This window comes from Onychostruthus taczanowskii, unplaced genomic scaffold (genome assembly GCF_017590055.1).
Source record: "Onychostruthus taczanowskii isolate IOZ18803 unplaced genomic scaffold, ASM1759005v1 scaffold70, whole genome shotgun sequence".
Taxonomy (NCBI): domain Eukaryota; kingdom Metazoa; phylum Chordata; class Aves; order Passeriformes; family Passeridae; genus Onychostruthus; species Onychostruthus taczanowskii.
Window position 1 is genome coordinate 1,547,416 of NW_024504787.1, and position 22,678 is coordinate 1,570,093.

Here is a 22,678-nt window from a genome sequence, read left to right on the forward strand (position 1 = left end):
ATAAACAACATAGAGCTCTCCAGAGCAGGAAGTGACAGAACATCGCTACTGCACAGAATTCCAGAAAAGGGCATTTACTGGATTTAATGGTCATTCCCATCCTGATATTAAAAGCATAACTGAGGTATTGCTGTGGGCTGGGGTGGGGTTGGGTGGGAAGTACTGACATGTGTGCTTTCTCATTAGAGCTCACTTTATGTCAGTAAGAACAGCTAGAACAGATCTTCACCTGTCTCAAGATGCACATGGGCTTGGCGGGTGCACTAGAGGATTTCTTGTCATCTAGGGGCGGCACAGAGTGGCTGCCAGGCAATGCAGCAATGGCATTTGAAGCTGGGCCCTTGGCAGTGCTGGGAGCAGCAAAATATACCTGAGCAGGGGCTGGTGGCTGCAGAGATTTTGCACAGTGACTGCAGGCCAGAAGTAGAACAGCTGCCACAAAGTTCAGTCTTCTGGCCTGTGTGAAATAAACTGGGAATTTCTGAGTAGCTAAAGGATAAGCTAAAAGCACTGTAACCCATCCCTTCTCAGGGAGAGAGTCTCTACTGCCTTGAAGAAGCACCCCAAACAATCCATCCTGAACACTGCTCTTGCCTTTGCATCCCATGCCCATGTGCTCCCCAAAGCATCTTCAAATACCCAATCACTTCCGAGGAAAATATTAAAATATTTATTAAAATACTATTATGCACTTACAGAATGGCTTCATCTTTCTGAAGGCCATACAAATACTCATGAAAGCCTCACAACATCCCTGTGAGGTAGGTTTGTCTTGTGTAATTATGTGGTGGTTATTCAAAAATTAGAGATGATGCTGTTTAAATAGTCAATGCTTGAAGACAGTGATTTTGATTTCCACATTCAGGCATGAAATGTGTTGGGTGTTACTATGATTCCAGCATATTTGGAAGACAGAATAGCACAGAAAAGTAATGGAAACAAACAGGAGTAACTGAATGGGTTAAAGTGCAGTTCTAACTTGAAAACTTACAGTATAGAAAACAGCATCAGGGTAGAGGCATCTGAGGTTGTAGGATCTCAGTGGCCCCCGGTGAGATCCTGACCAACTGAAAAGTGTCTGTTTCAATGGACAGCTCTGCAAATGAATGTGTGACAAACCAAGAGGACCTCCTGGCTGATTGGACTCAACACCATTGACTCTCTGCTCAGCAGTTCCCACAAAGGAAAGCAACAAAGGATCTTGCAGCTTCTGGCTTCAGGATTATTGCAAATCATGTCACCATTTGAAAAGATACAGCACTGTCTTGGTTTGAAAAGACAGGTGTCTGCTAAGGAAGGCAAAAGCCTCCCCTGAACAGGAAACTGTAAATCTCCTCCCTCCAAACTGTTACAAATTTGAAATTAAGGGGGGCTCTCAGGCAAAGATATGGGAGCAAGAATAACAGTTCTTTATTAGGGAAGAAAATAAAAATAAAATAAACAATTCAGTAATACAAAACAACACGAGAGAGTCAGAATACAACCTGACACCCTGTTGGTCAGGGTGTTGGTAGCAGTCCCACTGGAATTGTGGCTGCTGTCCTCCTGGAGCAGCAGGTGTGGTTCTACTGGAGCAGAGATCCTGGAGAAGGGTGTAGTCTTCCTCTGAAGATCCAGTGGAAAAGGCAGCTGCTCTTCTGGGAATAAAGTGGAAAGGCTGTTCTGGTGTCCCAAAATCTCAGATTATATCCAGTTAGGAATGCTTGGCTCCTCCCTCTGGGCAGAGCATCTCCCACTGGGATGCTGTAATTTTATCAGTGATGCAGGGACACTCAATAACCCATTAACAGCAGATATCTCCCTGGAGGGAGGACTGGAGTTTGGAAGAGATAAAGAAAACTGCCCAATTAATGTGTGGTGGGATGGAACATAAGAAAATAAAGATAGTGCAGAAAGTAATCTCACCCCTAAGGAGTTGCATCTGGGCCAATCACCAAAGATTAGGAACAGGCCTGAGTTTAACAGGCCACAGCTGTGACCAATAAGAAGAAGAGTGCTATAAAGGAGTGGGTTGGCTGGTTGAGAGGAATTGGAGTCAGTTGGCTACTTTGTGAGGAAGAAAGAGTGCTCTGAGGAGCTGTCCACGAGAAAACACCAAGAAGGTATGAAACTTTTGTGATACGGAGACAACAGTATGGAACTTTTGCAACATGATGACAACATTAACAGAAGATAACAGCCACACCTCTAACAGATGGCAAATAGAATACACATATTGCCTTGCAATCTAGGACAAGCACAAAGGCCAAAAAGAGGTCTGGGCTGCAGAGCAAGTGGCTAGTCTAATGCAGAGACGTGGAAGTCACAAGTCCCATTGTACCATGATCTCAGAGCAGAAGGTGGACGAAGCAGAAGGAAGTGCAGAGTTTGATTCTATCTGGAGTGAAAGATACTTTTGTGTTCAGTGGGCTGCAGCCTGCTCCCACAGCATGCAAGGTCAGGACAGTTTTCTTTCAAAGGACATGGCAGAAACATTTTCACACCCTCTACTTCAGCATGGGTCTGGTTAAAGTTACAGTGAGTAACATTTGCTTTCACTTCACTGCTGCAGTTGTACAGGAACAAGAGCTTCTCTGTGGAGCAGTGACAGCAAAGGTTTCTTCGTACCCTCTGAAAAGAACATGCTGCAGGTAGCAGAAGGGAACAAAATTGATGTATCCATTTTTTAAGAGCCTCCAGGAACTACATCCACATCGTGGCTATATTTCATGCAAGTGCTGCTATGTGCTTTCCATGGGCACATCTATTCATGCACAAGGAACTTGGTCTGAACCACAGACACTCTGCAGCAGAAAACATCAAAGCTTATTGTAAATGCTGTCCAGGGTCAGATCTGGTGGGCTCACTTCCTTGAAGAATTCCCAGCTAGTGAGGATGTCTTGGCAGAGGTCATGCTTGTATGACTCTTTTGGGAGCCTGGTGGCTGTGAAGGCTGTTTTTTCTTGAGCACTGGAGTTTTGTTCTTGCTTTTAAATACCTTATTGGGGTCCAGCTTGTTCACAAAGGAATCAGCTTCTTCAGACAGGAGTGCTGTGTTGATGGTTATGGGTTTATACATGTTAAACCATTGCTGAAAGACAGCATGGTGGGGAAGGAACAGGTTAAATTCAAACTGCATTTAGACAATTCCACCTTGCTACCCATCTTCCCCAAGATTTGATCTTAATCTTATGCCACTTTTCAGTTTGCAGTTCACAGGACTTGGAAGAGTGCTTGTGAAAAGGATACACAAGGCACAACCCCACCCTGGAACTGCATTCCAGATAGGGAAGAGGAGAACCAGACACAATCCTAACACCACCTTTCCTGCAGTGTAACTCCTATCAAGAGCAAATCCTGATTTACACCACAGGAAAAGCAGAAGGACAGGATGAAACTAAATGACATTTATTTAAATTCAGATAAGCAGAAAGGATTAAAAAACCTTTGGAATTTAAATGTGCTTATAAACTGAAAACCAACTAGCTGAATTTGTCAAAATATAACTTTCCTCCCGCTCTTCATATGTAAAATAATCAATTTTTTTAAACTCCTTACACAAAATTTTGTTTGTCTTATTGTTTCTGTTTCTGATTTTCTATTTTTCCATTAACTAAGTTAGGAAATAAAACTATAGTAGTTATGGTATTACAAATCAAAATGAAACCATCAGCAAAGTGTTGAGCAGGACATAGAGAAGTTCAACACCAAAACAGAGATAATAATCTATTAATGTACTGCTTAGTGGAAAACAGCTTTAATATGCCCCCTTGGAAACTTTTAAAATGATAATGGTTAACAAACTAGGAGGATTTTAACCAACAGGGGCTGCAAATGATTAGGGAATATATGAATGGTTCCTCTTAAGGTTTGCAAATCTACTGAATGTAATAAAATATTTATAGCAGGAAAGTTACAGAAAGGCAGAGCACGGTGCCAGTACACAGCCTTTGACCAATAAAGTTCAGTGCAGTGTAACAGGGAAGGCATCAGGAATGAAAGAAACCAAATTCTGCAGCCACTGTTAGATGGGATGTCAGGAGTGATTTTAGCAATTCTGATATGCACACAAGACCAGGGAATCTCAAGCTGATAAAACAGCTGTCGTGACTGGGTGAAGTGCAGGACACTCAAGTCCCAACAGGACTTGCCAAGGCACACAGACACTGTGCTGGCTTATGAGCTGTGTCCAGTAGGATCATCAGCTCCATTCCCTGATCTCTCACAGGATGGAGGCAGGGATAGGGCTGAAGGCCCAGTCAAACACAGAAGAACAGCAGAAGCCTCTAACAACAGGATTTTGGCATGGCAGAATAGTAATTTTAATAATAATAAGTGACTGGAATGTTTACAAGGGTTTATGTCTTCTGTAACTACCTCTAGGACTTGAAATTGCCCTTTTTTGGGCATAATTTTTATCAAGGCCCAACTTCTGAGAGAAAAGCAGGGTTAACACAATATTAGTGAATTCAAATTACTGTGAAACATATTACTGTTAACATGTTACAGGGAAAAAACTTGTGGTCCATTCCGTGGCTCAGCAGGGAGGCCCCCCTGAGCTGACAGACAGCTTGCCAAAAAGTGAGAAGATGTTTTTGCAGTCTATACTTATGCAAAATACTGACAGGCTGGACTCTGCTGTCCTACCTTGGCCTGGGGGCTGACCCCATAGCTGGTGAAGGCATACTGCCACTGTGGGAGACCCAGGTGGGTGATGAGCAGGCGGTAGTAGGCTGTGAAGGTTTTGGTCAGGAAATGCCAATACAGAGCTCTGTCCAGGAACCAGATCTCTGTGTCTGGGGAGACCACTGGAATAAAACAAGCACAAATTACACTGTTGCTTTGCAGTATTAAGATTAACCCCTGGCCATTGTCAGATGGGAGACACAACACACTCATCAGAAGGGCTGTTTTATGTACCTCCAGGCTTGTTCCAGACCAGGTGCAGAATCCAGAACTTGTCTTTGTTAAACTTTATACGGTTGGTGGTTGCACATCTCTCTAATTTGTTGAGGTCACTTTGCAGGGCCTTCAAGGGAGACATCAACTCCTCCCAATTTAGTATAACGGACAAATTAGTACTCTTTCCAGTCCTGTGTCCAAGCTGTTCATGAAGATACTGAAGAGCCCAAGATGGAGCTCTGCAGAACCCCACCAGTGACCAGCTGTCAGCCTGATGTGATGACTATTTACTATTTAGCCCTACTTACTATAAGCTTTTGTGTCCTACCCATCATCCAGTGTTCACCCACTGCATGGGGTATTTGACAAGCTGTGTGCTGGACAATGAATGCAATGCTGCTCCTTCACAACCTGGGAGTGACATGCTACATGGAACATTCTTGGACATCAGCAACTTTGTAGTATATGTTCAAAGTACAGTTATGGCAAACATTTATCCACCCCACAAAGTTAAAAGCAACTAACTCAATTGTCAGTGATCTGGATTACTGAATAGAGTCCAGAGTCTGGAAGTCATGGTAGTATGTGCTGCCAACAAAAACACATTTTGCAAAATCTTTCCACAGTGATCAAATATTTCTCTGGTGGTGACATCCTTTGTAGCACAAAAAGAAGGTTTTCTCTTTTTTAAGGGAGATTGAGATGCTGAACACTGTCATTTAAGCAGACTGCCCTGTGTTGACATTGATACCTGTAACCAATGCTCCCTTCCCTTGCCTAGGTTATCCACTGCATGTGCTGAAATCACTAACACAGTGAGGCAAGAGGACAAGAACTTCCTGCCATGGCAGTTGTAGTCACACACAATGAAAGGCACAAGATAATAACTGAAGATTTTTCTTAAGAATCTGTACATTGCAATTGCACAACCCTACACAGTAAACACACATACATCTAGTGACCTGTGCACTGTGTCAGATGACACCTATTTTACAAGTGCCTTAGGTGTTTCACTACTCTCTCACTGATAACAGTTACCTCTGAATCTGTCAGAGCAAACAGCTCAGCTCCCGTTTGTTTCTCACCTTCCCATTAACCCTTCCTGCCACATTTTGGCCTAGTTAGCACCTGGAGACCCAGCATCCATGCACAAGGTGGAAGACCCAGTCTAATTCTGTCTCAGCTTTTTTTACCATCTGCACTTTGTTTCTAAGCAGATGGTAGTATACCCTTTCTCATCAAAATGTAACAGCTTTGTTCCAAGACATGCATGTAACCAGATTAATGGAGCTCTCTGTTATTTCAACTCAGTTGTCTGTAGGTCCATGTGAATACTTCCCTGTTTCTATGCATGCAGAAATCATAAGCTATAACTCAGACTCCAACACTAAAAGGAGAGAAAATGTTAGATCTAGTTAAGATTTAGCTCCTGACTTCAGTGGAGACAGGATATCCCAGTAAAAATTTCACTTACAAATGGCAAAGAAGATCAGAAATACAAGATAACTCTTCATATGTGGCCTTCAGATACAATGAATAGCAACAGACAGCTAACTTTTCTTTTTTCAACCTTACCTGGCTCAGCATGCTTATAAACAAGACAGACTTTCCCATTCCCATTGCATGGGTCTAATTCAAAGATAAGACTACGAGAATCAAAGTGTGGCTTCTCTGGTTTGTCTCCATCACCTGAAACCAAGGAAAAATTTTATGAAACTTGTTTGGAAAACTGACTGTGACTCAGTTGCAAAGAGTCTATCTGTTTTATACATTAATAAATCAGCTGATGAAGAACTGGATCAAACTATTACATTTATACTTCTTGGAAATTATTAAGTTCCCTATGTTTAAAATAAACCAAGCAAAAATCCCCAAAAAAGTGAGAAATTTTTAAATCTTTGTTAGGAAAACAAACACAGAGTCAAAATTAGATGGCTGAAAATAAATAAGCTGACTTCTATTTCCTCCCTGGTATTAAGCGAGTCAAGGTTTACAGATGTCACCCCTGAGGTTTGTCTAATTTTTTCTTAAAGTTCTCCAGTGTTAGAGAAGGCACAGGCACAGCCTCTACGTACTCAACCCAAATCTATCACTTATCACTTAGAAGTTTTTCTGATGGATCCTGAATCTTCCCTGCTACAATTGAAGCCCATTATTTCTATTGTATATACAATTCCTTTTTTTTTGTCCTGATTTATTTTTTTCTAAAGAAGACAGGAAGAACAATTTATTCTTCTTCTCTTGGGATAAGACTTCAATGAAATTGCAGATATATATATTTCTCCATACATTACAGTGTGACATCAGCTTCCTTCTCAACAACCACATCTGACTCTTATTCAACCTGAGACCCTCAACCATCACTGAGCATTTCTAGGACTGCAGCCAAACTGGAATGTCAAAACTACTTTAAACCACATTTAGAAGCTAGAAGAGCTTATAGAGGTGCAGAGACAAGACTGAAATCAAATAGCGTTCTTTTAAGAAATTGGTGTGACACCTGGCTGTATTCTTATCCTCTTGATTTTTCCAGCTGGATGTGAGAGCTCTGACAAAATGAGTGGTCTTTCTTTTTCTTTCTTATTCTCTCCAAATAGCAGCATTCCCAGCATTTTTAGGCAGGGTAGCCTCATAGTTACATGTACATACCAGTTACTTTTCCAATTCCAGCTGTCTTCACTACCAAAACAAAACCTGTTATCTTTTGTTCACTGAACACCTTAAGCACACAAAGATTTTGGAGACTGAATCACTGGAGCAAGGCTCAGGTGAAAGTTTAAACAGGGAAAAGGCAGAACAGGCTGTTAAAAGAGGATGCAAATTACACTAATCCCTAAGATATTCACAGCATACAGACCTACCTGCCAAGGCTGTAGAGAACTGATCAGACACATAATAGATCCTGCTCAGGAGACAGAGTTACAGAATCACAGAATGGTTTGGGATGGAAATGAACCTTGAAGATCATCTTACTCCAACTGCCCTAACATGGATAGGGACACCCTTCTCTAAACCAGGTTGCTAGACCAAGTAATCCCCATGTAGCTAGAGTGACCTTTTCTGTTGCTGTATTGTAGAATGGAAGGGCCATTAAAGATCATCTTTTTCCAAATTGCCTGCCATGGGGGATAGCTGAGGTACTAAGAGCATTGGATTTGTTCAGCCTGGAAAAGAGAAGGCTTCAGGGTGACCTAATTGTGGCCTTCCAGTACTTGGAAAGGAGCCTACAAGAAAGATGGAGATGGACTTTTTACAAGGATATTTAGTGAATAGAATAAGAGGGAGTGGCTTCACACTGACAGAAGGCAGATTTACATTAGATATTGGAAAAAATTCTTTACTGTGAGGGTGATGAGGCGCTGGCATAGGCTGCCCAGAGAAATTGTGGATGCCCCAACCCTGGAAGTGTTTATGCTGGATGGAGCTCTGAGCAACCTGGTGGAAAGTGTTTGGTCCACGTATCTTGTGCTATATTCTAACATTAATAGAACAAAAGGGATGAGACAGAGCAGGTTTTCTAGCCTGTTAACTGTGCCTTACCTTCCTCATCTGTGTCATCTTCCAGGTCAGCAAGAGTTGGAGCACTAGGCAGAGTGTACATAGAGGAACCCCCAAGCCGACACAGCTTTGAGACGCTGTTAATCACCATGGAGCCCAGGGGCATCGGGGTATCTGCAACAAAACAAATCATTAATCACATCCAGTGTCAGGAAGGCATGGGAGGCATTTATTTTCCTCCAGATATCAACCTCAGTGGGGTGAAGAATGGTTACACCCAGAAGATCTGGACATTTAACTTAAGTAAGACCCTACAAGAGCAAAAATTAGGCTTTTTCAAACACAGACTTCCACTTACATGTGATGCAACACCATCTCAGAGCTGTAAAGGCATGGGAATTACACTTTTGGCAAGGACTGTCCTGCAGCTGTTAGCTCAGTCCTGTGAAAAATGAAAAATCCTGGCTACATGATTTCAGCTACAGTCTCTTCCTCAAAGCTTCTTTCCCTGCTACTGCCCTTCCTATCAGAAACCACCCCACACATGCACAGCTTACTGGGCAGCTTGTCCTCTTCCACTCCATGTATCTGTTTAGGGTACATCCTCCTGGTTCCCACTTCCACAGAGGATTTTATCAGTGCATCAATATGTGGGTGCTCCTGAAAGAATCCTACAGGACTTGCCACTTGTCCATGTTTCTGAGGACTCACGCTGTTACCAGACATCAAGGCAGCAAGCACCCTGTTCAGCCATGTGCCAGTGTGATGGGTCTCAGAAGGCACTGCTGGATGTTTGCTCAAACAAGACAGTTGTACCAGCAGCCTTGGTCTCCATGCACTTGTGAACCCTGAAAACAAGACTCCTCAGAGGTCATTAGTCCCACCTGAAACATGATGGGAGTCATGCAGGTGCTAAAGCACTGATGCGAACTGTCTCTGAAATGCCATTTACTTCCTGAGAAAGACCCTGCATTAGACACCCATCTTCAGAAGTGAGCAGGGTCCACAGCCCAACTGGAGAACCCTGCCTGAAGGTAATGAGAGCCAGGATAACAGCTGCAGAATGAACAAACTACCTGATTTTTGCCGAAAAAAAGCTTAGACTTTAGCTGGTGGAAAGCAGAATCGGGCTCCAACATGTACATACACATTTTATCAGAGGGTGACTCTTCCTACTGATTTATGATGGGATAATGAGCTACAGCTGTTTCTCTCTTCATGAACTACAGAGGGAGTTAGGTATGAGGTTTAAATGACACACCTAAATCTGAGCGTCAACAGATGGCCAGTGTATTACAGAAGAGAATTTATGTCATGAATAATTAGTTTCTTCCCAGAAAGAAAGAGTGTATGCACCTCTTCTGTGGGATGCCAGAACATGCGAGCAATAGATTTTGCCCTGAGAGATGTGTATTGATTGTGCAGAAAGTAAGTTGGAAATTAAAGAGGTTCTGCAAAGGAAGGACTGGTTGCAATGAATTGAGCTTGTCAGTGGAGGGGAACACAGGGACTCACCATCGGTCTTCACACTCCAGGTCATCTGGAAGCCATCAGTCATCAGATAGAAATTCTTTAAATCCTCAGGTAATACACAGGAGTTTTTCTGCAAATTACAATGAAAGTGTAATGGGAAAATGGAGAACATGCCTCAAACTCTAAGAACAACCGAAAACTGGTACAGAAATATTTGCCACCAAGTTTCTTACTTAATTCCAAGGTGACTCAAATCAGTTCAAATATCTCATTCTAAAGCCTTGAGAAAAAAAACTGTGTATTTCTTGGGACTCTGCTAGTCTTAACAAAGGTAGCTTGGGAAAATTTCACAATGAGCAGTTAGTCATCACAAAATTATTACAGCATTGTTCCCAAACTGAGACATCGTATTACCTTTTGAGATTAGAAGCCACTGCCAACTCACATAAATCAGAACAATCAGCTTTTTCACATATATGGCTTAAAAGAGTAGGGTTTTGCTTTAAGTGAAATCAGACTAAACTTGCTTATTCCACTAAAGCATGTACAATATTAGCACAATGACTCTTCTTCTGAGGGATTTCAGCTCCAAGTAGGTGTAAGAAGCATAGACTCAAAAGGTGCACATACTCAAGTAGATCTGATGTTTCACTTAACAAAAAGTGTATGTGCAAGCACATGCAAAGCCAGACTCACAAATCTGCTAATCTGGCTTCATCCCTTCAAACTTCAGTAATGGCTGTGGCTTCTAAGCCTGCTTCCTTTTGAGCCATCAGTGAAAGAAGCAACCCCAGTGAGCTCGAGTCTCTAGGAACCAGAAAACTTCTCCTATACCTAAGTTGGTTGTGGAAGGAGTCGTTCTTAACTTAGACTCTTCAGTTAAGCTGCAAATACAAGGATGGAAGGATAAAGGCTTAATCCTCAGAACAAAAAGAAGCCCAAAGAACTATAGGCATTTCTAGACCCTCCTTCAGTCCTGTCCTGGGGACAGGACTGGCTGCAGACCAGTGACCCTCTGCTCTTGCTGAAGTGTCAAGTACATAAAATTAAACAGAATGGAAGCTGCCAGTTTTAATAACACAAGCAACAACCATGACTAAAGGAGTTCTGTTGGTCTGTTTGTAATTGTTTTGAGAAAAAAAACAGATTGACTCCAGTCAGTTCAAATTTGAAATAGTCACATTCAGGACTCCAAAAGAATCAGACCTCAAAACTCAGGAGAGTGTCCCATGATGGAGGTTCCACAATCTGTGTATGCTGACTTGCCCAAGGGCTGCACTACTCTCCTTGTGGAAAAGTTTCATTAAATAAAGACAGAATATTCTAGTAACCAGTAGCTAAAGAAAAGGAAGATGCACATGCAGTTCAAATATCTCTGCTTCATTTGGGGCATGCATTAGTTAACATTTCAAGAGAAGAGAGAGGTATCTATCCAACAAGAGCAACCTGCCAGCTGTGAATCCAGCTGCAATGCTGGCCTCGAGTCATCAGCTGCTGGCTGAGCAAGGGAAGGTGCTGGTCTCATCCTGTTCACATGTCCTCCCTCTCCTAGGACCTGAACAGCCTTTCTGCCTGTTAAAGCCTTATTCACAGACATTTTCTTTGGGTTGCTACAGTCTCTGTCTCCTACATTGGGGTGTACACACTGTGTAGGAGCACCTAATCTGCCAACAACCTTGTGCTTGTTAATTTACTTTTAAAGCACATGCATTAATGTTGATTGACTGCTACTGATGAGTCCCAGACACTAATGGCTTTGCAGCTTGCAATAGGGCAGGTCACTTTACTTGCTTCATCAAGCACCCTGGTCACTAGCTCAGAGCTTTCTTAATCCAGATAGAGAAAATCTTCAGGGTCCACAGGTCCTAAAGCAGATAACCTGACACTGCAGAAGCTGTTTTGAGAAGAATTTACCATCCTACGACAAGAGTCTGCTGATGGCTGAGGACCTGGTGGTAATTCTAGTTTGAGATGGTTAATAAACCACATGGACATATCTGAAGTTCTTCAAATGCCTTTAACAAACACACCTTTTTCTGTGGTTCTCCTCAGTCCTAAATATTTATAATATCATGCTGTGCTTTCATCACTTCCAGTTTCAAGCTGTACCTGTAAGTACAGTGACTATGGCTAAAACTATGAAGAAAGAAAGTATGACAGACCTGTTATAAAAGCCTCAGGAGAGTACAAAAGTTAACATAACTTTGACTACATTTCAAATTCCCCAATTCAAACTAATTCATTGCAGCAGTAAAAACACATATGTGAATGGGTCTCCTGGCTTCAGTGGGTGTTCTTCTCCAAGCAGGAGAACCAGATCCACTAGGATGGCAAAATCTAAGGTTTTAAAACTTTCTCTGTAGTATCCAGATAAATCCTGCTACAATTCAGGCACAGCCCAATTTAGCAAATAGCTAAGACAAGAGAAAAATCACATCTCAATAGGATTTATGCTCTGAATCCTCCTTTCGAAAAAGATCAATATGTGCATGTTTCTCCAGATAGCCACTCTCTGAATTTATTTCAGGATTCTCTAAACCACGCTGGTGCAAAATATATGGGTAGAAAACGCAGTACCAGAGCAGGTCTGAGGTCTATAGAAAAAGGCCTGTAAATTAAAAACTTCATTAACACCCATTTCTCTCATCTGATGGAAAGGATTGATTGATCTGTCATATTGTGCTTAGTCACATGACTATACAACATCTACAACTATAGAACAGTAATCTTCTGACAGCAGTCAGAGAAACATGACACTATATACTAAAAATGGCTTATCAAACTCTGTATTCTTCTCGCTCAACTGGTAGTTGTCAGGGTTGTGTTCTCCAGCCCCATAAAATACACTGTTTCTAAGTAACATGTCAGACTTGGCTTAACCACAGTCCTGGCAAGCAGCTGTTTTCATTTCAGTTATCTGGTTACACTCATCAGCTCATAAAACAAAACATCCCAAGTGCTTAATATGGTGTGAGAGGTCTATTCCTTTTCTTTGTTCTCTGTAATATCTCAAAATAGTCTCCCAAGAAAGTACAGTCCCTTGAGTATAGAGAAAAATATGACAATCCGATTTTTGAGGCCGGGACCTGATTAGAAATGGATCTAAAGCTAAGAACCCTGCCATATGGCAATTCACTTGTTAACACTGTTGAAACAATGTCTCTCAAGCAGATATACTAAAGAAACAGAAAGCAATCAAAACATACAGCTCTAGAGAGACTCTAAAAACATGAATGAGTTTTATCCAATTTCTGGGGAGAGAAGGAAGGCATTCATGTCACTTCTAGGGCTTCCAAGAATTAGACCACATCAGCAGCCACCCTTCTCTCTCCTTAATGTCTTGCAGTTTTATGGCTGGTTTGTCCTAGCTGTCAGTGAATATTGATGTTAATTTATGTAACATATTGAAATGTTCTTGCACCTTTAATAAATCTGACCTGGGGAGCTCCCAGGAGATCACCTTGATCCCTGCTGCATAGAACAGGATTTCAAAATTCTCTTGAGGATTTTGTTGTGCAGCCAGTTTTTCAATGTCATAATGCTTAACAAGAGGGGAAACACCATGTAAGAAACACTACTTACCTCCCAAAAGTCCTCCAGCCTGTTCCCCATCATGCAGCTTGAAGAAACATAGCTTTCCTCATGCACTGGCCCTGCTGGATCCACTTCCCCATCTCTCCCACAGCCACAGCCACAAGGCAAGCTCAAGGTCCTGTGCTCATGGGGATCAGGGATGGGAGGCTTGGCAAATGTTAAGGGAGGACAAGAAGGATGCCAAGAAGGACTGTTGAAGGTGTGCACCCTGCATGCATATTTGGACTCAAAAAGAGATGTTGTAGAAGCAAGGAGGATGACATTCCAGACATGTGCTGGAGACACTATGCAGTAGAGAGGGAGTAACTCAGGAGGTTCCTGGATTGTGTATAAGGGGTCAGATGAGGAATCAGGAAACTACTGGCCTGTCAGCCTGACCTCAGGAGATCTTATTGAGTGCCCATCACATGGCACCTACAGGAGATCCAGGGGATCAGGCCCAGCCAGCATGGGTTTGTCAAAGGCATAACTGCCCGACCCAATCTCCTTCTATAACACAGTGACCCTCTTAGTGGATGAGGGAAAGTTCAGGGATGTTGACTTCCTGGACTTCAGAAAACTCTTTGACACTGTATCCCATAGAATTCTCCTGGAGACACCAGCTGCTTGTGGCTTAAGATGCTCCATTCTCTGAGTTAAAAACTGTCTGCTGGCCTGGCCCAGAGAGTGCTGGTGAATGGAATTACTTGCAGCAGGCTGCTGGTCACTGGTGGTGTCCCCCAGGGCTCTGTACTGGAGGCTCTGTACTGTGCTGGTTTTTATCTTTATTGATGATCTGAGTGAGGGAATCAAGAGCTCCTTTAGTCAGTTTGAGGACAAGGCCAAGCTGGGTGTGAGTGCTGACCTGCTGGAGGGCAGGGGCTCTGCAGAGGGATCTGCACAGGCTGGATCCATGGGCCAGGACCAGCTGTGTGAGGTTCAACCAGGCCAAGTGCTGGGTCCTGCTCTTGGGTCACAACAGCCCCAGGCAGTGCCCCAGGCTGGGACAGCGTGGCTGGAAGGCTGCTGAGTGGGAAAGGAGCTGCAGGTGCTGGTTTTCAGTGCTGGACACGAGCTGGAGTGTGCCCAGGTGGCCGAGAAGGCCAATGGCACCGGGCTTGTGTCAGCAACAGCGTGGGCAGCAGGAGCAGGGCAGTGCTGGGGGCACTGGGGAGGCCACCCCTGGAATCTTGTGTTCAGCTTTGTTTGCTCACAGCAAGAAGGACACTGAGGGGGCTGGAGTGTGTCCAGAGAAGGAAACGGAGCTGGGGAAGGGTCTGGAGCTCAGGTCTGAGAGGAGTGGCTGAGGGAGCCGGGGGTGTTCAGACGGGAGAAGAGGAGGTTGAGGGAGACCATCTCACTTTCTAACACCTGAAAGGTACTGAAAGTCCCTGAAAGCCAGATGTGGGTCAGGCTTTTCTCCCAAGTAAAAGTGAGAAGAACAAGAGGAAATGGTCTCAGGTCCCTCTGTGTTCCTCTAACAAAAAGGCAATTTTCTATTTTTTGAAAATCAAAACAATGATGTGACTCATTTTTCTTCTAGCTGATACAAAAAAGAAAATGTGATTCAGACACTGCACCAGAGTGCCTCCTAGCAGTATTTGAGTGTAACACCTATTTCTAAAAATTGCATGTAGAGGAGAGTAGGGCCATTGCCAGCCTAATTTTAGGAGTGGGAAAGGTTTCTTAGGATGATATAGTTATTAGCACCTGTTTTCTGGTAACCAGGTAACTCTGTCTCTTCTCCCTCTTGTACTTCTTGTCGTTCTTTCTTGGGGAAAAGTTAACATCTTAGTAGGTTTAAATATGAGGAAATATTGAAAAATCTGGTTTTATTAAAATATAACAAACTGCTTACAATTTTAGGGGAAGTGATGCTTTACCCATGTAAGTACACTTGGCAATCATACACCTTAAGCATTTTTGTGTGTGCGCTGATTTCTAATAAATTCTCCAGGAGTGATTTCCAGCTTGATTTCCTGACATGTAACACTCAGCAGCTCTTTCTGCATTGGGAAAAATCTCTTCTCCCCTACAGCCTTACTGCACTAACTCCTGTCCTGAAGCTCAGCTTCCCCTGCAAAGCTTCATGGCAGCTAAGGGACATTCAACTAGCTTAAGATTTTAAAGATTATTTTAATCCCAGCAAGGTGAGATTTTAAAACACAGCAGCATCCAGTTACATAGTAGCACAAACATGGCACAGCACAATTCAGAAAACATGGCTGATGGAAACAAAAAAATGCATATACTCAGCATGAATAAAATAATATGTTAATTAATAATTTTTAAAAGGTTGATTTTCTTTTAAGAGCTTCTGAACACCTGGATTTTTTTCTCAGTAAAACAATCTTTCCTTGCAAAACTGAAATATGAATGGAAAAATGGATTCCATTAAACAATAATCTAAAGAATAAAGCTTTTATTTGGTAAGTCTCAATAGAGAGAGAGAAGTTGTTGGGGCGAAAATAATGTTTTGGGAATACTTTCACCAGCTTTTCCTACATCACAGAAAAATAGTTTCAAATAGTTTGCAAATAGTTTCGTAAAGAAAGATGTAGAGGGAAGTTAAAAATATACTCTGACGAAATCTTTTTAAAAATCTCAGCCTTGGAGAAAGGATTATGTGTACAAGTATTGCCACCTAGTGGTCATAAATCTGATAAAAACAAACGTATTCAAATTCAAGAAAGGTAAGTTTTGGAAAAATGAGGTACAAGTTCATCCTGGAACGACTCTGTGAATTGTTGAGTGCATTGCACTTAATCATCATGGCAGGACATTTTGTCCTGCAACTGTGTAGACTGGGTTAGATTTACACTTCATCCCCAGAGCTCAAGGAAAAAAAAAACAAAAAAAAGGAAAAAATCCTGTTACCTTTTAATTTGAGAAGGGAGCTTTAATTTGTCAACGCAAAGGTAACCAAAACCAAGGAAACAGACAACCAAGTCCTTCACTATTAGAAGTCCAACACAACTGCACTCATTTAATTTTCAATATTTACTTCCACAATTGACTTAGTCCGTTGCTGGGTAGAGGGGGAGGGTGGGAACTGAAATTTGTTTTGGCTTCTCTTGAATGAAGTGCTTCAGCTACAGTATTTGTTTGGCTTTACAAGAATAGCTCAGTTGTGAAATAAACCCATTTTAGTTTAGAGGAGAAGCAGCACCTGAAAATGAGAGGAATGAGCACCATGTCCAGGAGAAGCAGTCCTCTCCACTCAACAGAACAATGAGCAAATATCACTCTGTGTTCCCAGACCTGAGCTGGCTTACAGTCATGGTGCCTCAAACTTTCCAGCTCAGGTAACCCAATACCTGAACAACAGCTACAGGAAACCAGGGATCGGTTTACACAAACCTGAAAAACAGGACATTTCTCGCTGACCACAACTGTTGACTTCTGAACAAGTTTCAGTAAGTAACACACAGGTTTACACCACATACATTCTGACCTGGAATATATATATATATATATATATATATATAAATATATGTTCTTGATAAACGTCACTAATTGGAACACAGCGCTACCAAAACTAGTGTAAGATTTTTCCTCACTGTTTAGGAAAAGCAGTAAACGGCACAGTGTCAAAGGGGAAGGTATTTTATGCAGTGGTAACAAGAGCAGTCTCTGGGAGCAGCTGCTTTAGGTCACAACCAGGGTTAAAGCAGAGGGAGGGTGATTCACTCAACTCCATTCTCTGCCATGTCCCTTTCTGAAGACCACAGTGCTTCTACTGTCCCATACCTACACAAGCAACACCTACCAAGAAGTTACTCAACCATGGCCATGGGATTAATGAAAATATGTATATTCCAAAAAGGGAATGAAAATGCCCTGAGTCACACAACAGTTTTCAGGAGTCCTCTGATCACACAGACTGATGCAGTAAGGTCAGATAATGCAGAGTAAAGGTAGCACGTGTCCTTTCATAGTCTTCTAGAACAGGCAACGGGACATGCCCTAGCCAAGAGATTGGGTTGGGTAGCCAAAGAGGAGGAGAAAGAAAGGGATATGAGAAATTGCATGGCTGAGACTAAAAATAGAAAAAGATAACTGGAACAAACTGGGTAACTGGCAGTGTTATTTGCCAGTTTGAGGCCTTTACCTTTAATGGCCATGGATAATAAAGCACTGCTTCATTTTGTTTGAAAGGGAGTTGGAAAATGTTTTCAGACCTGAGTCAGAAAGCTGTTTGCTCCCCACTGAGTCACCACTGTAGCTGCCTACTACAGTTATGTGGTTTCTTTTTAGAGCTGTCATGCTGAATGTACCCTCACTGATGTTTCTCTAACAGATCAGGTGCATGTGACAGCCTAAAAGAGTGATACCTGATTAAGAAAAATCCAACAACACCTGTTTAGGCTGCACTGTACATCAAACTTGGTAACAAGCTGTCTCATAAACACAAGGTTGCCATTGCATTTGGCATTCTCCATGGGTGGCTGCACATTCAAACTGACCTCACTGCAGTTTTATCTGGAAAATACTCACTTGCTCCCAAGAGACGATTGTGTGGCGTTCAGCTGGCTCCTTTTCCACAAAAGTCACTTCAGCAACTCCAGGGGAAGTCTCTGAAATGAAAAGAGGAGCCACCATGTTTGCATCTGGCATGGGTGACACCAACACTGTGAGACAGACAATTTTGCAAACTAATCTGACTGACAGCCATGGAAAAGGCATTAATGACTGCAAGTGTTGTGCTGGTGACTGAGCAGTCACTTTCTTTTGTCTGTGACTGTACTTCGCATGTCTAGGCATGAGGATGTCTAGTGCTGCACAAAATGTTATCCTTTGATTTTTTTAATACATATATATACACATATCTTGATATATTTCAATATACACTAATTTAGTAGGTGGCATTCGTGCCCAGGGTGGGAGGGGTTAGAACAAGATGATAACTTTAAGGTCTCTTCCAACTCAAACCATTCTATGATGTAAGGGCACACAATTTGTCTTCACAGTGTGATCTTTTGCAGAGGTTTTATGGAAAATGAAAAAAAAAAAATCAGTGATGGGTTTTGAGACAAATTCTTAGAGGGGATGAATCTTTATTTGTAAGCATGCCCTGTGGTTTCTGTTGGGTAGGATATCCTCAGCTGGGTACAAGATGTAGTGCAATGCTGCTGCACGACATCTGAACTGCTAACAACCCTACTCCACAAGGGCAGCCACATTTCAGGTCTGGATTCAGTGGGTTTGGACAGACACAGAACCTGATCATGCTGAAGGGATCTGCATGAGCAAACATCAGTTCTCTGGAACCTCAGCTGGACACATGAAAATTTGTTACAAGCACTGAATTTGTATCAATCTATAAAAATCTTCTGAGTATTTTATGGGAAAGAATGCTATATAAATGTAAGATACCAAGCCACATGGTGCTTTCAGGTGCGTGATGGCAGAATAGACTCCTTTACAATTACTATTTTATAATGTTTTATGTCATCCACATCAAACTGAAATAATTCCCACTGAGATAATTCTCTTTGGATCAAGTCCAGAAAGACTACTAAATTGTTGTGGGAACTGCAAGCCCAGCAGACAGGGCTATGGAATAGAAGTGATAACTATGCAAGGCTTTCAAGACTGGCTCTGCTGTGAAAGTACTGGCCCCTAAAGCAGTCACACACATTACAATTGCTTTCTGGTAAAACATACACAGTGCACCAGACAGGAAAAGCAGGCACTAGAGAGCTTTGGTTTGTTTTTTGTCTTCAATGCCAGGCTTTTAATTCTATCAATAGCATTGGCCTTGTCTGTTCTGTTGGTGGAAGAGTGGGACTCAGTTTCAGGAAGCCTAAACTTCACTTCAGTTGGAAATATTGATTGTTACATTGTCAGATAACTGAAAAGATAAAACATGGCATCAGAAAAACAAACTCCAAGCTAAAGACACAAAAAAAAAAATTCATAGTTGGTCACATAAGTAAATTTGTCTGGCTGAGGGGAACCCCCAACATACAGAAGACTCTGATGTTTCACCAAGTTTCTTCTGGTAGGTGGGTCCAAGGCAGGGCAATCTGTCTCTTGCTCAAATAGAAACTGTCTGAACAAGAGAGTGGAATCAATTACCTAACTGGTCTTTTCCATCTAAGCTATGCAAACCTTATGACAAGTTGAGGAGATTATAATAACAGAGTAATTGTTATTTCTGTGATCAAAGAAAACAGCAGGGATGTTTAATTCATCATGCACAACATCTTGGCTGGGATGACAGAAGATTAAATATCCTATCAGTCAAAGAAGGTATCTGGGAATGAGAGAATGCAACTTCTAAAGAGGTCTGAACCAAATCCAACATCAAAAGAAGGAGAAATTCCATCTTAAAAGCCCAAATATTATATTAAAAATATCCCTTGGGTAAACTGAAGACCATGTTTAACAGATGCATGTAGGTATGGACAGGAGTGCCACTGAGCATTTGGGTAAATTTTGCAATTAATTGCTTTTCCTTCTAGATGGAAGAAATGAAGAAGCCACTTTAGTGGCACCTAGATACATGATAAAGCTTAACTTCTTCAGACTACACCCTATAAATTAATCTGAGTCAAGATCATAGTAAACTCTGCCCTATTTTTAGGACATTTCATCTGGAAGCTCCCAAAAGTGCTTTGCACTATTAATGAGAAACAGTCAATGTAATGGTGTGACATGAAGCTAAAGCAGGAAATCACTGGATTTTCAGTCTTTACAATACTGCTAATGCTGCCTGTAAGTTGGCTAAACACTCAGTGTAATTTTAAAATGTTTTAATAGTTATGTTCTTATCTAATATAGAGTGCTAACAGTGAAGTGTGGTTCCATCTTGGGCAGAAGAGCTAACACCTTCCATTCTGACTTAGTTATGAATAAATCTTTCTGGAATTTTCTATTACTCACAGAACTTCAGCAAAATGAATAATGGCAATGGGAAAGATCTCTCCCTTTTTTCCTCTCAAGGTATAGCCTCCACAATGCTTGTGAGAACTATCCCTTCTTGTAGGGACTTCCACAGAGAGCACAGTTAAAAAAAACTCCAAACCAACAAAACAATGCCCGATTGTACTTTACATTAGGCAGAAAATATCAAGTGACTTAATGAGACTTTCCAAAAGATTTAAAGTAAGATAGTTTCCAGTAGTAATAAATACAGAGCAAGGCGTCATTCTGAATGAGATACCCTTTGTTATTTGAAAGAAACAAGCACTGAACAGACTGGTAATGTTTCCCAATTAGCTAAGCAATTCTAATTAATTTGGTGGCACAGTTGAAATGCCTTAGACTACTTCACTGGAAAAAATGTGCCAAATTCCCAGAAGGTGTGGAGAGACAGAGAAAAGAAGTGGAGTAAAACATCACTGTGATGGACACTGCTGTATTGCACAATACAAGTTGTCAACGACACAGAGAGAAAAAGAAGAAAACACAAAGCAGGAAACACCTTCCACGTGAAAGGGACGCTGCAGGACTTTCAGAGTCATACCTGCACTGCCACGTCGTGCTGGTGTAGACAACACACATACCCAAAACAGTTTATATGGCAACACAACATCCGCACACAGCTCACATCTCACAGCTCTCACACACCTGAGGGTGGTGAAAATGTGGGCAGGGCCAGTAATTTTTTAAAAAGAGCTACTTCAAAGAAGCTTTTGCTATGATGATCATCATCAGTTTCACTCACAGAGCAGAGATAACGTTATCCTGATCTCACAACTAACAAAACAAACAAACAGAAAAAAACCCACCCACCCCCACCTCTAGAAGTCAAATATTAAGTCAGTATGCCAGCACTGATCAGAGATTGAGGGTGAAATCCTGTCCTCACTGAAGCTCAGAGAAAGAATTTAACCCTGATCTTTTAATCTCATCTGTCTGAGCAGCTATCCAAACCCATGTGCAACTATAGATACAGTGCAACTATAGGTACACTGAGGTTATCAGGTGAAACTCAATGCCTCGTTGGGGTGAGATAATAACAGAGCTCACTTTTGGCTCTAAGATTCCCAGAAAGAAATTCCAAGACTGCAACTTGTAATCTTGTTGTACAGATGGTTTGGGATAGAGGTGTAGCTTTTCAGCCTTACAAATAAGACAGTCCTGCACTCAGTGCTGCTGAGGTATGAAAGGCCTAATGCTGACATCCTTTGCACACATAAATACTTCCATAAATCTTTGTGATTCCATTGATATGAGTAAAGTTTTTGTCTAGAAAAAGACAAAAACTTTGGATGCCTTGCAGTCCTGCTGAACTTCAGAGGGAGCTGAGGTGATGCAAGAAGGGCCAGTATCTGAGCAAAACCTGAAAATTACAAGCAGGGCATTTTATGGAACAAGTATCAATGTGGGAATGAGCTGCAGGGCAATTATTTATAGGGATCTGATCCCCAGGAGACTGACAAATTGGCCTTCTACCAGAACACTGATGAACCACGCTGAACTCCCCTTCATGAGGCACACTCCCTGCTCACCCCACATTATCACAGAGGTTCAAATTTAGGCACAATTTACACAGGAAAGTTGTGTGGAGACCTCACAGGAACATTGCAATATCTGGAAGGGGCCCACAGGGAAGCTGGAGAGGGACTCTTTATGAACTGCAAGTGAGAGGACAAGGAGCAATGTATACAAATTGAAAGAGGGGGAATTTGGGTTGGGTATTAGGAAAATTTTTACTTAGAGGGCGGTGAGACACTGGCAGGTCTGCCCAGAGAAGCTGGGGATGTCCATCCCTGGCAGTGTTCAAGGCCAGGCTGGATAAGGCCTTGAGCAACCTGCCCAAGGCACCAGAGCTGGGACTGCATGATCTGTGCGGTCTCTTCCCACCTTTCAACATCCAGTGATTCCATGATTCTTCATAAAACACCACTTTCTCCTTCTCTGGTGTTTATGAAACTCTTAAAGTCGAGAGATTCGGGATTCCTGCCGTTGCTTCCAGAAACAAGGATGTGTCTGTGTGTGTGCATAGGCTGCTCAGCAGCGCGATTCACAGGAGGGGCTGTGACAAACGGGTGGTTCCCCCCGCCCCCGGCCTGCCCCCACCCTGTGGGGCTGTAACTCAACGCCACTCACCCAGTATCCTTGTGACGCCCAAGGTGAGCTTGTCCAGGTAGGGCTTGATGCCGGTGGGGAGTTTTTCCTCCATCCTCCACGGGACCCTCCTGCCTCTGCCCAGCCCGACAGAGAACAAAGCCTTTCTGGCCTTCCTACTGCCCCGTAGCCGCAGGGCACGCTGGGAATAATAGTTCTTCCGGGCTGTGCCTTG

The 22,678-nt window shown here is 42.3% G+C and overlaps 1 protein-coding gene across 1 annotated transcript; it reads right to left on the reverse strand.

Annotated features, from left to right (window-relative positions):
• Positions 1-1,518: 1,518 nt before the first annotated feature.
• Positions 1,519-22,623, reverse strand: TPGS2 (tubulin polyglutamylase complex subunit 2). The gene is made up of 7 exons (XM_041422074.1): positions 22,486-22,623; positions 17,923-18,002; positions 9,895-9,982; positions 8,422-8,553; positions 6,457-6,570; positions 4,627-4,787; positions 1,519-3,070 (listed from the first exon to the last, which is right to left on the reverse strand). Exons 1-7 carry the CDS (start codon positions 22,556-22,558, stop codon positions 2,843-2,845), a joined length of 876 nt encoding a protein of 291 aa, XP_041278008.1. The 5' UTR covers positions 22,559-22,623; the 3' UTR covers positions 1,519-2,842.
• Positions 22,624-22,678: the final 55 nt, after the last annotated feature.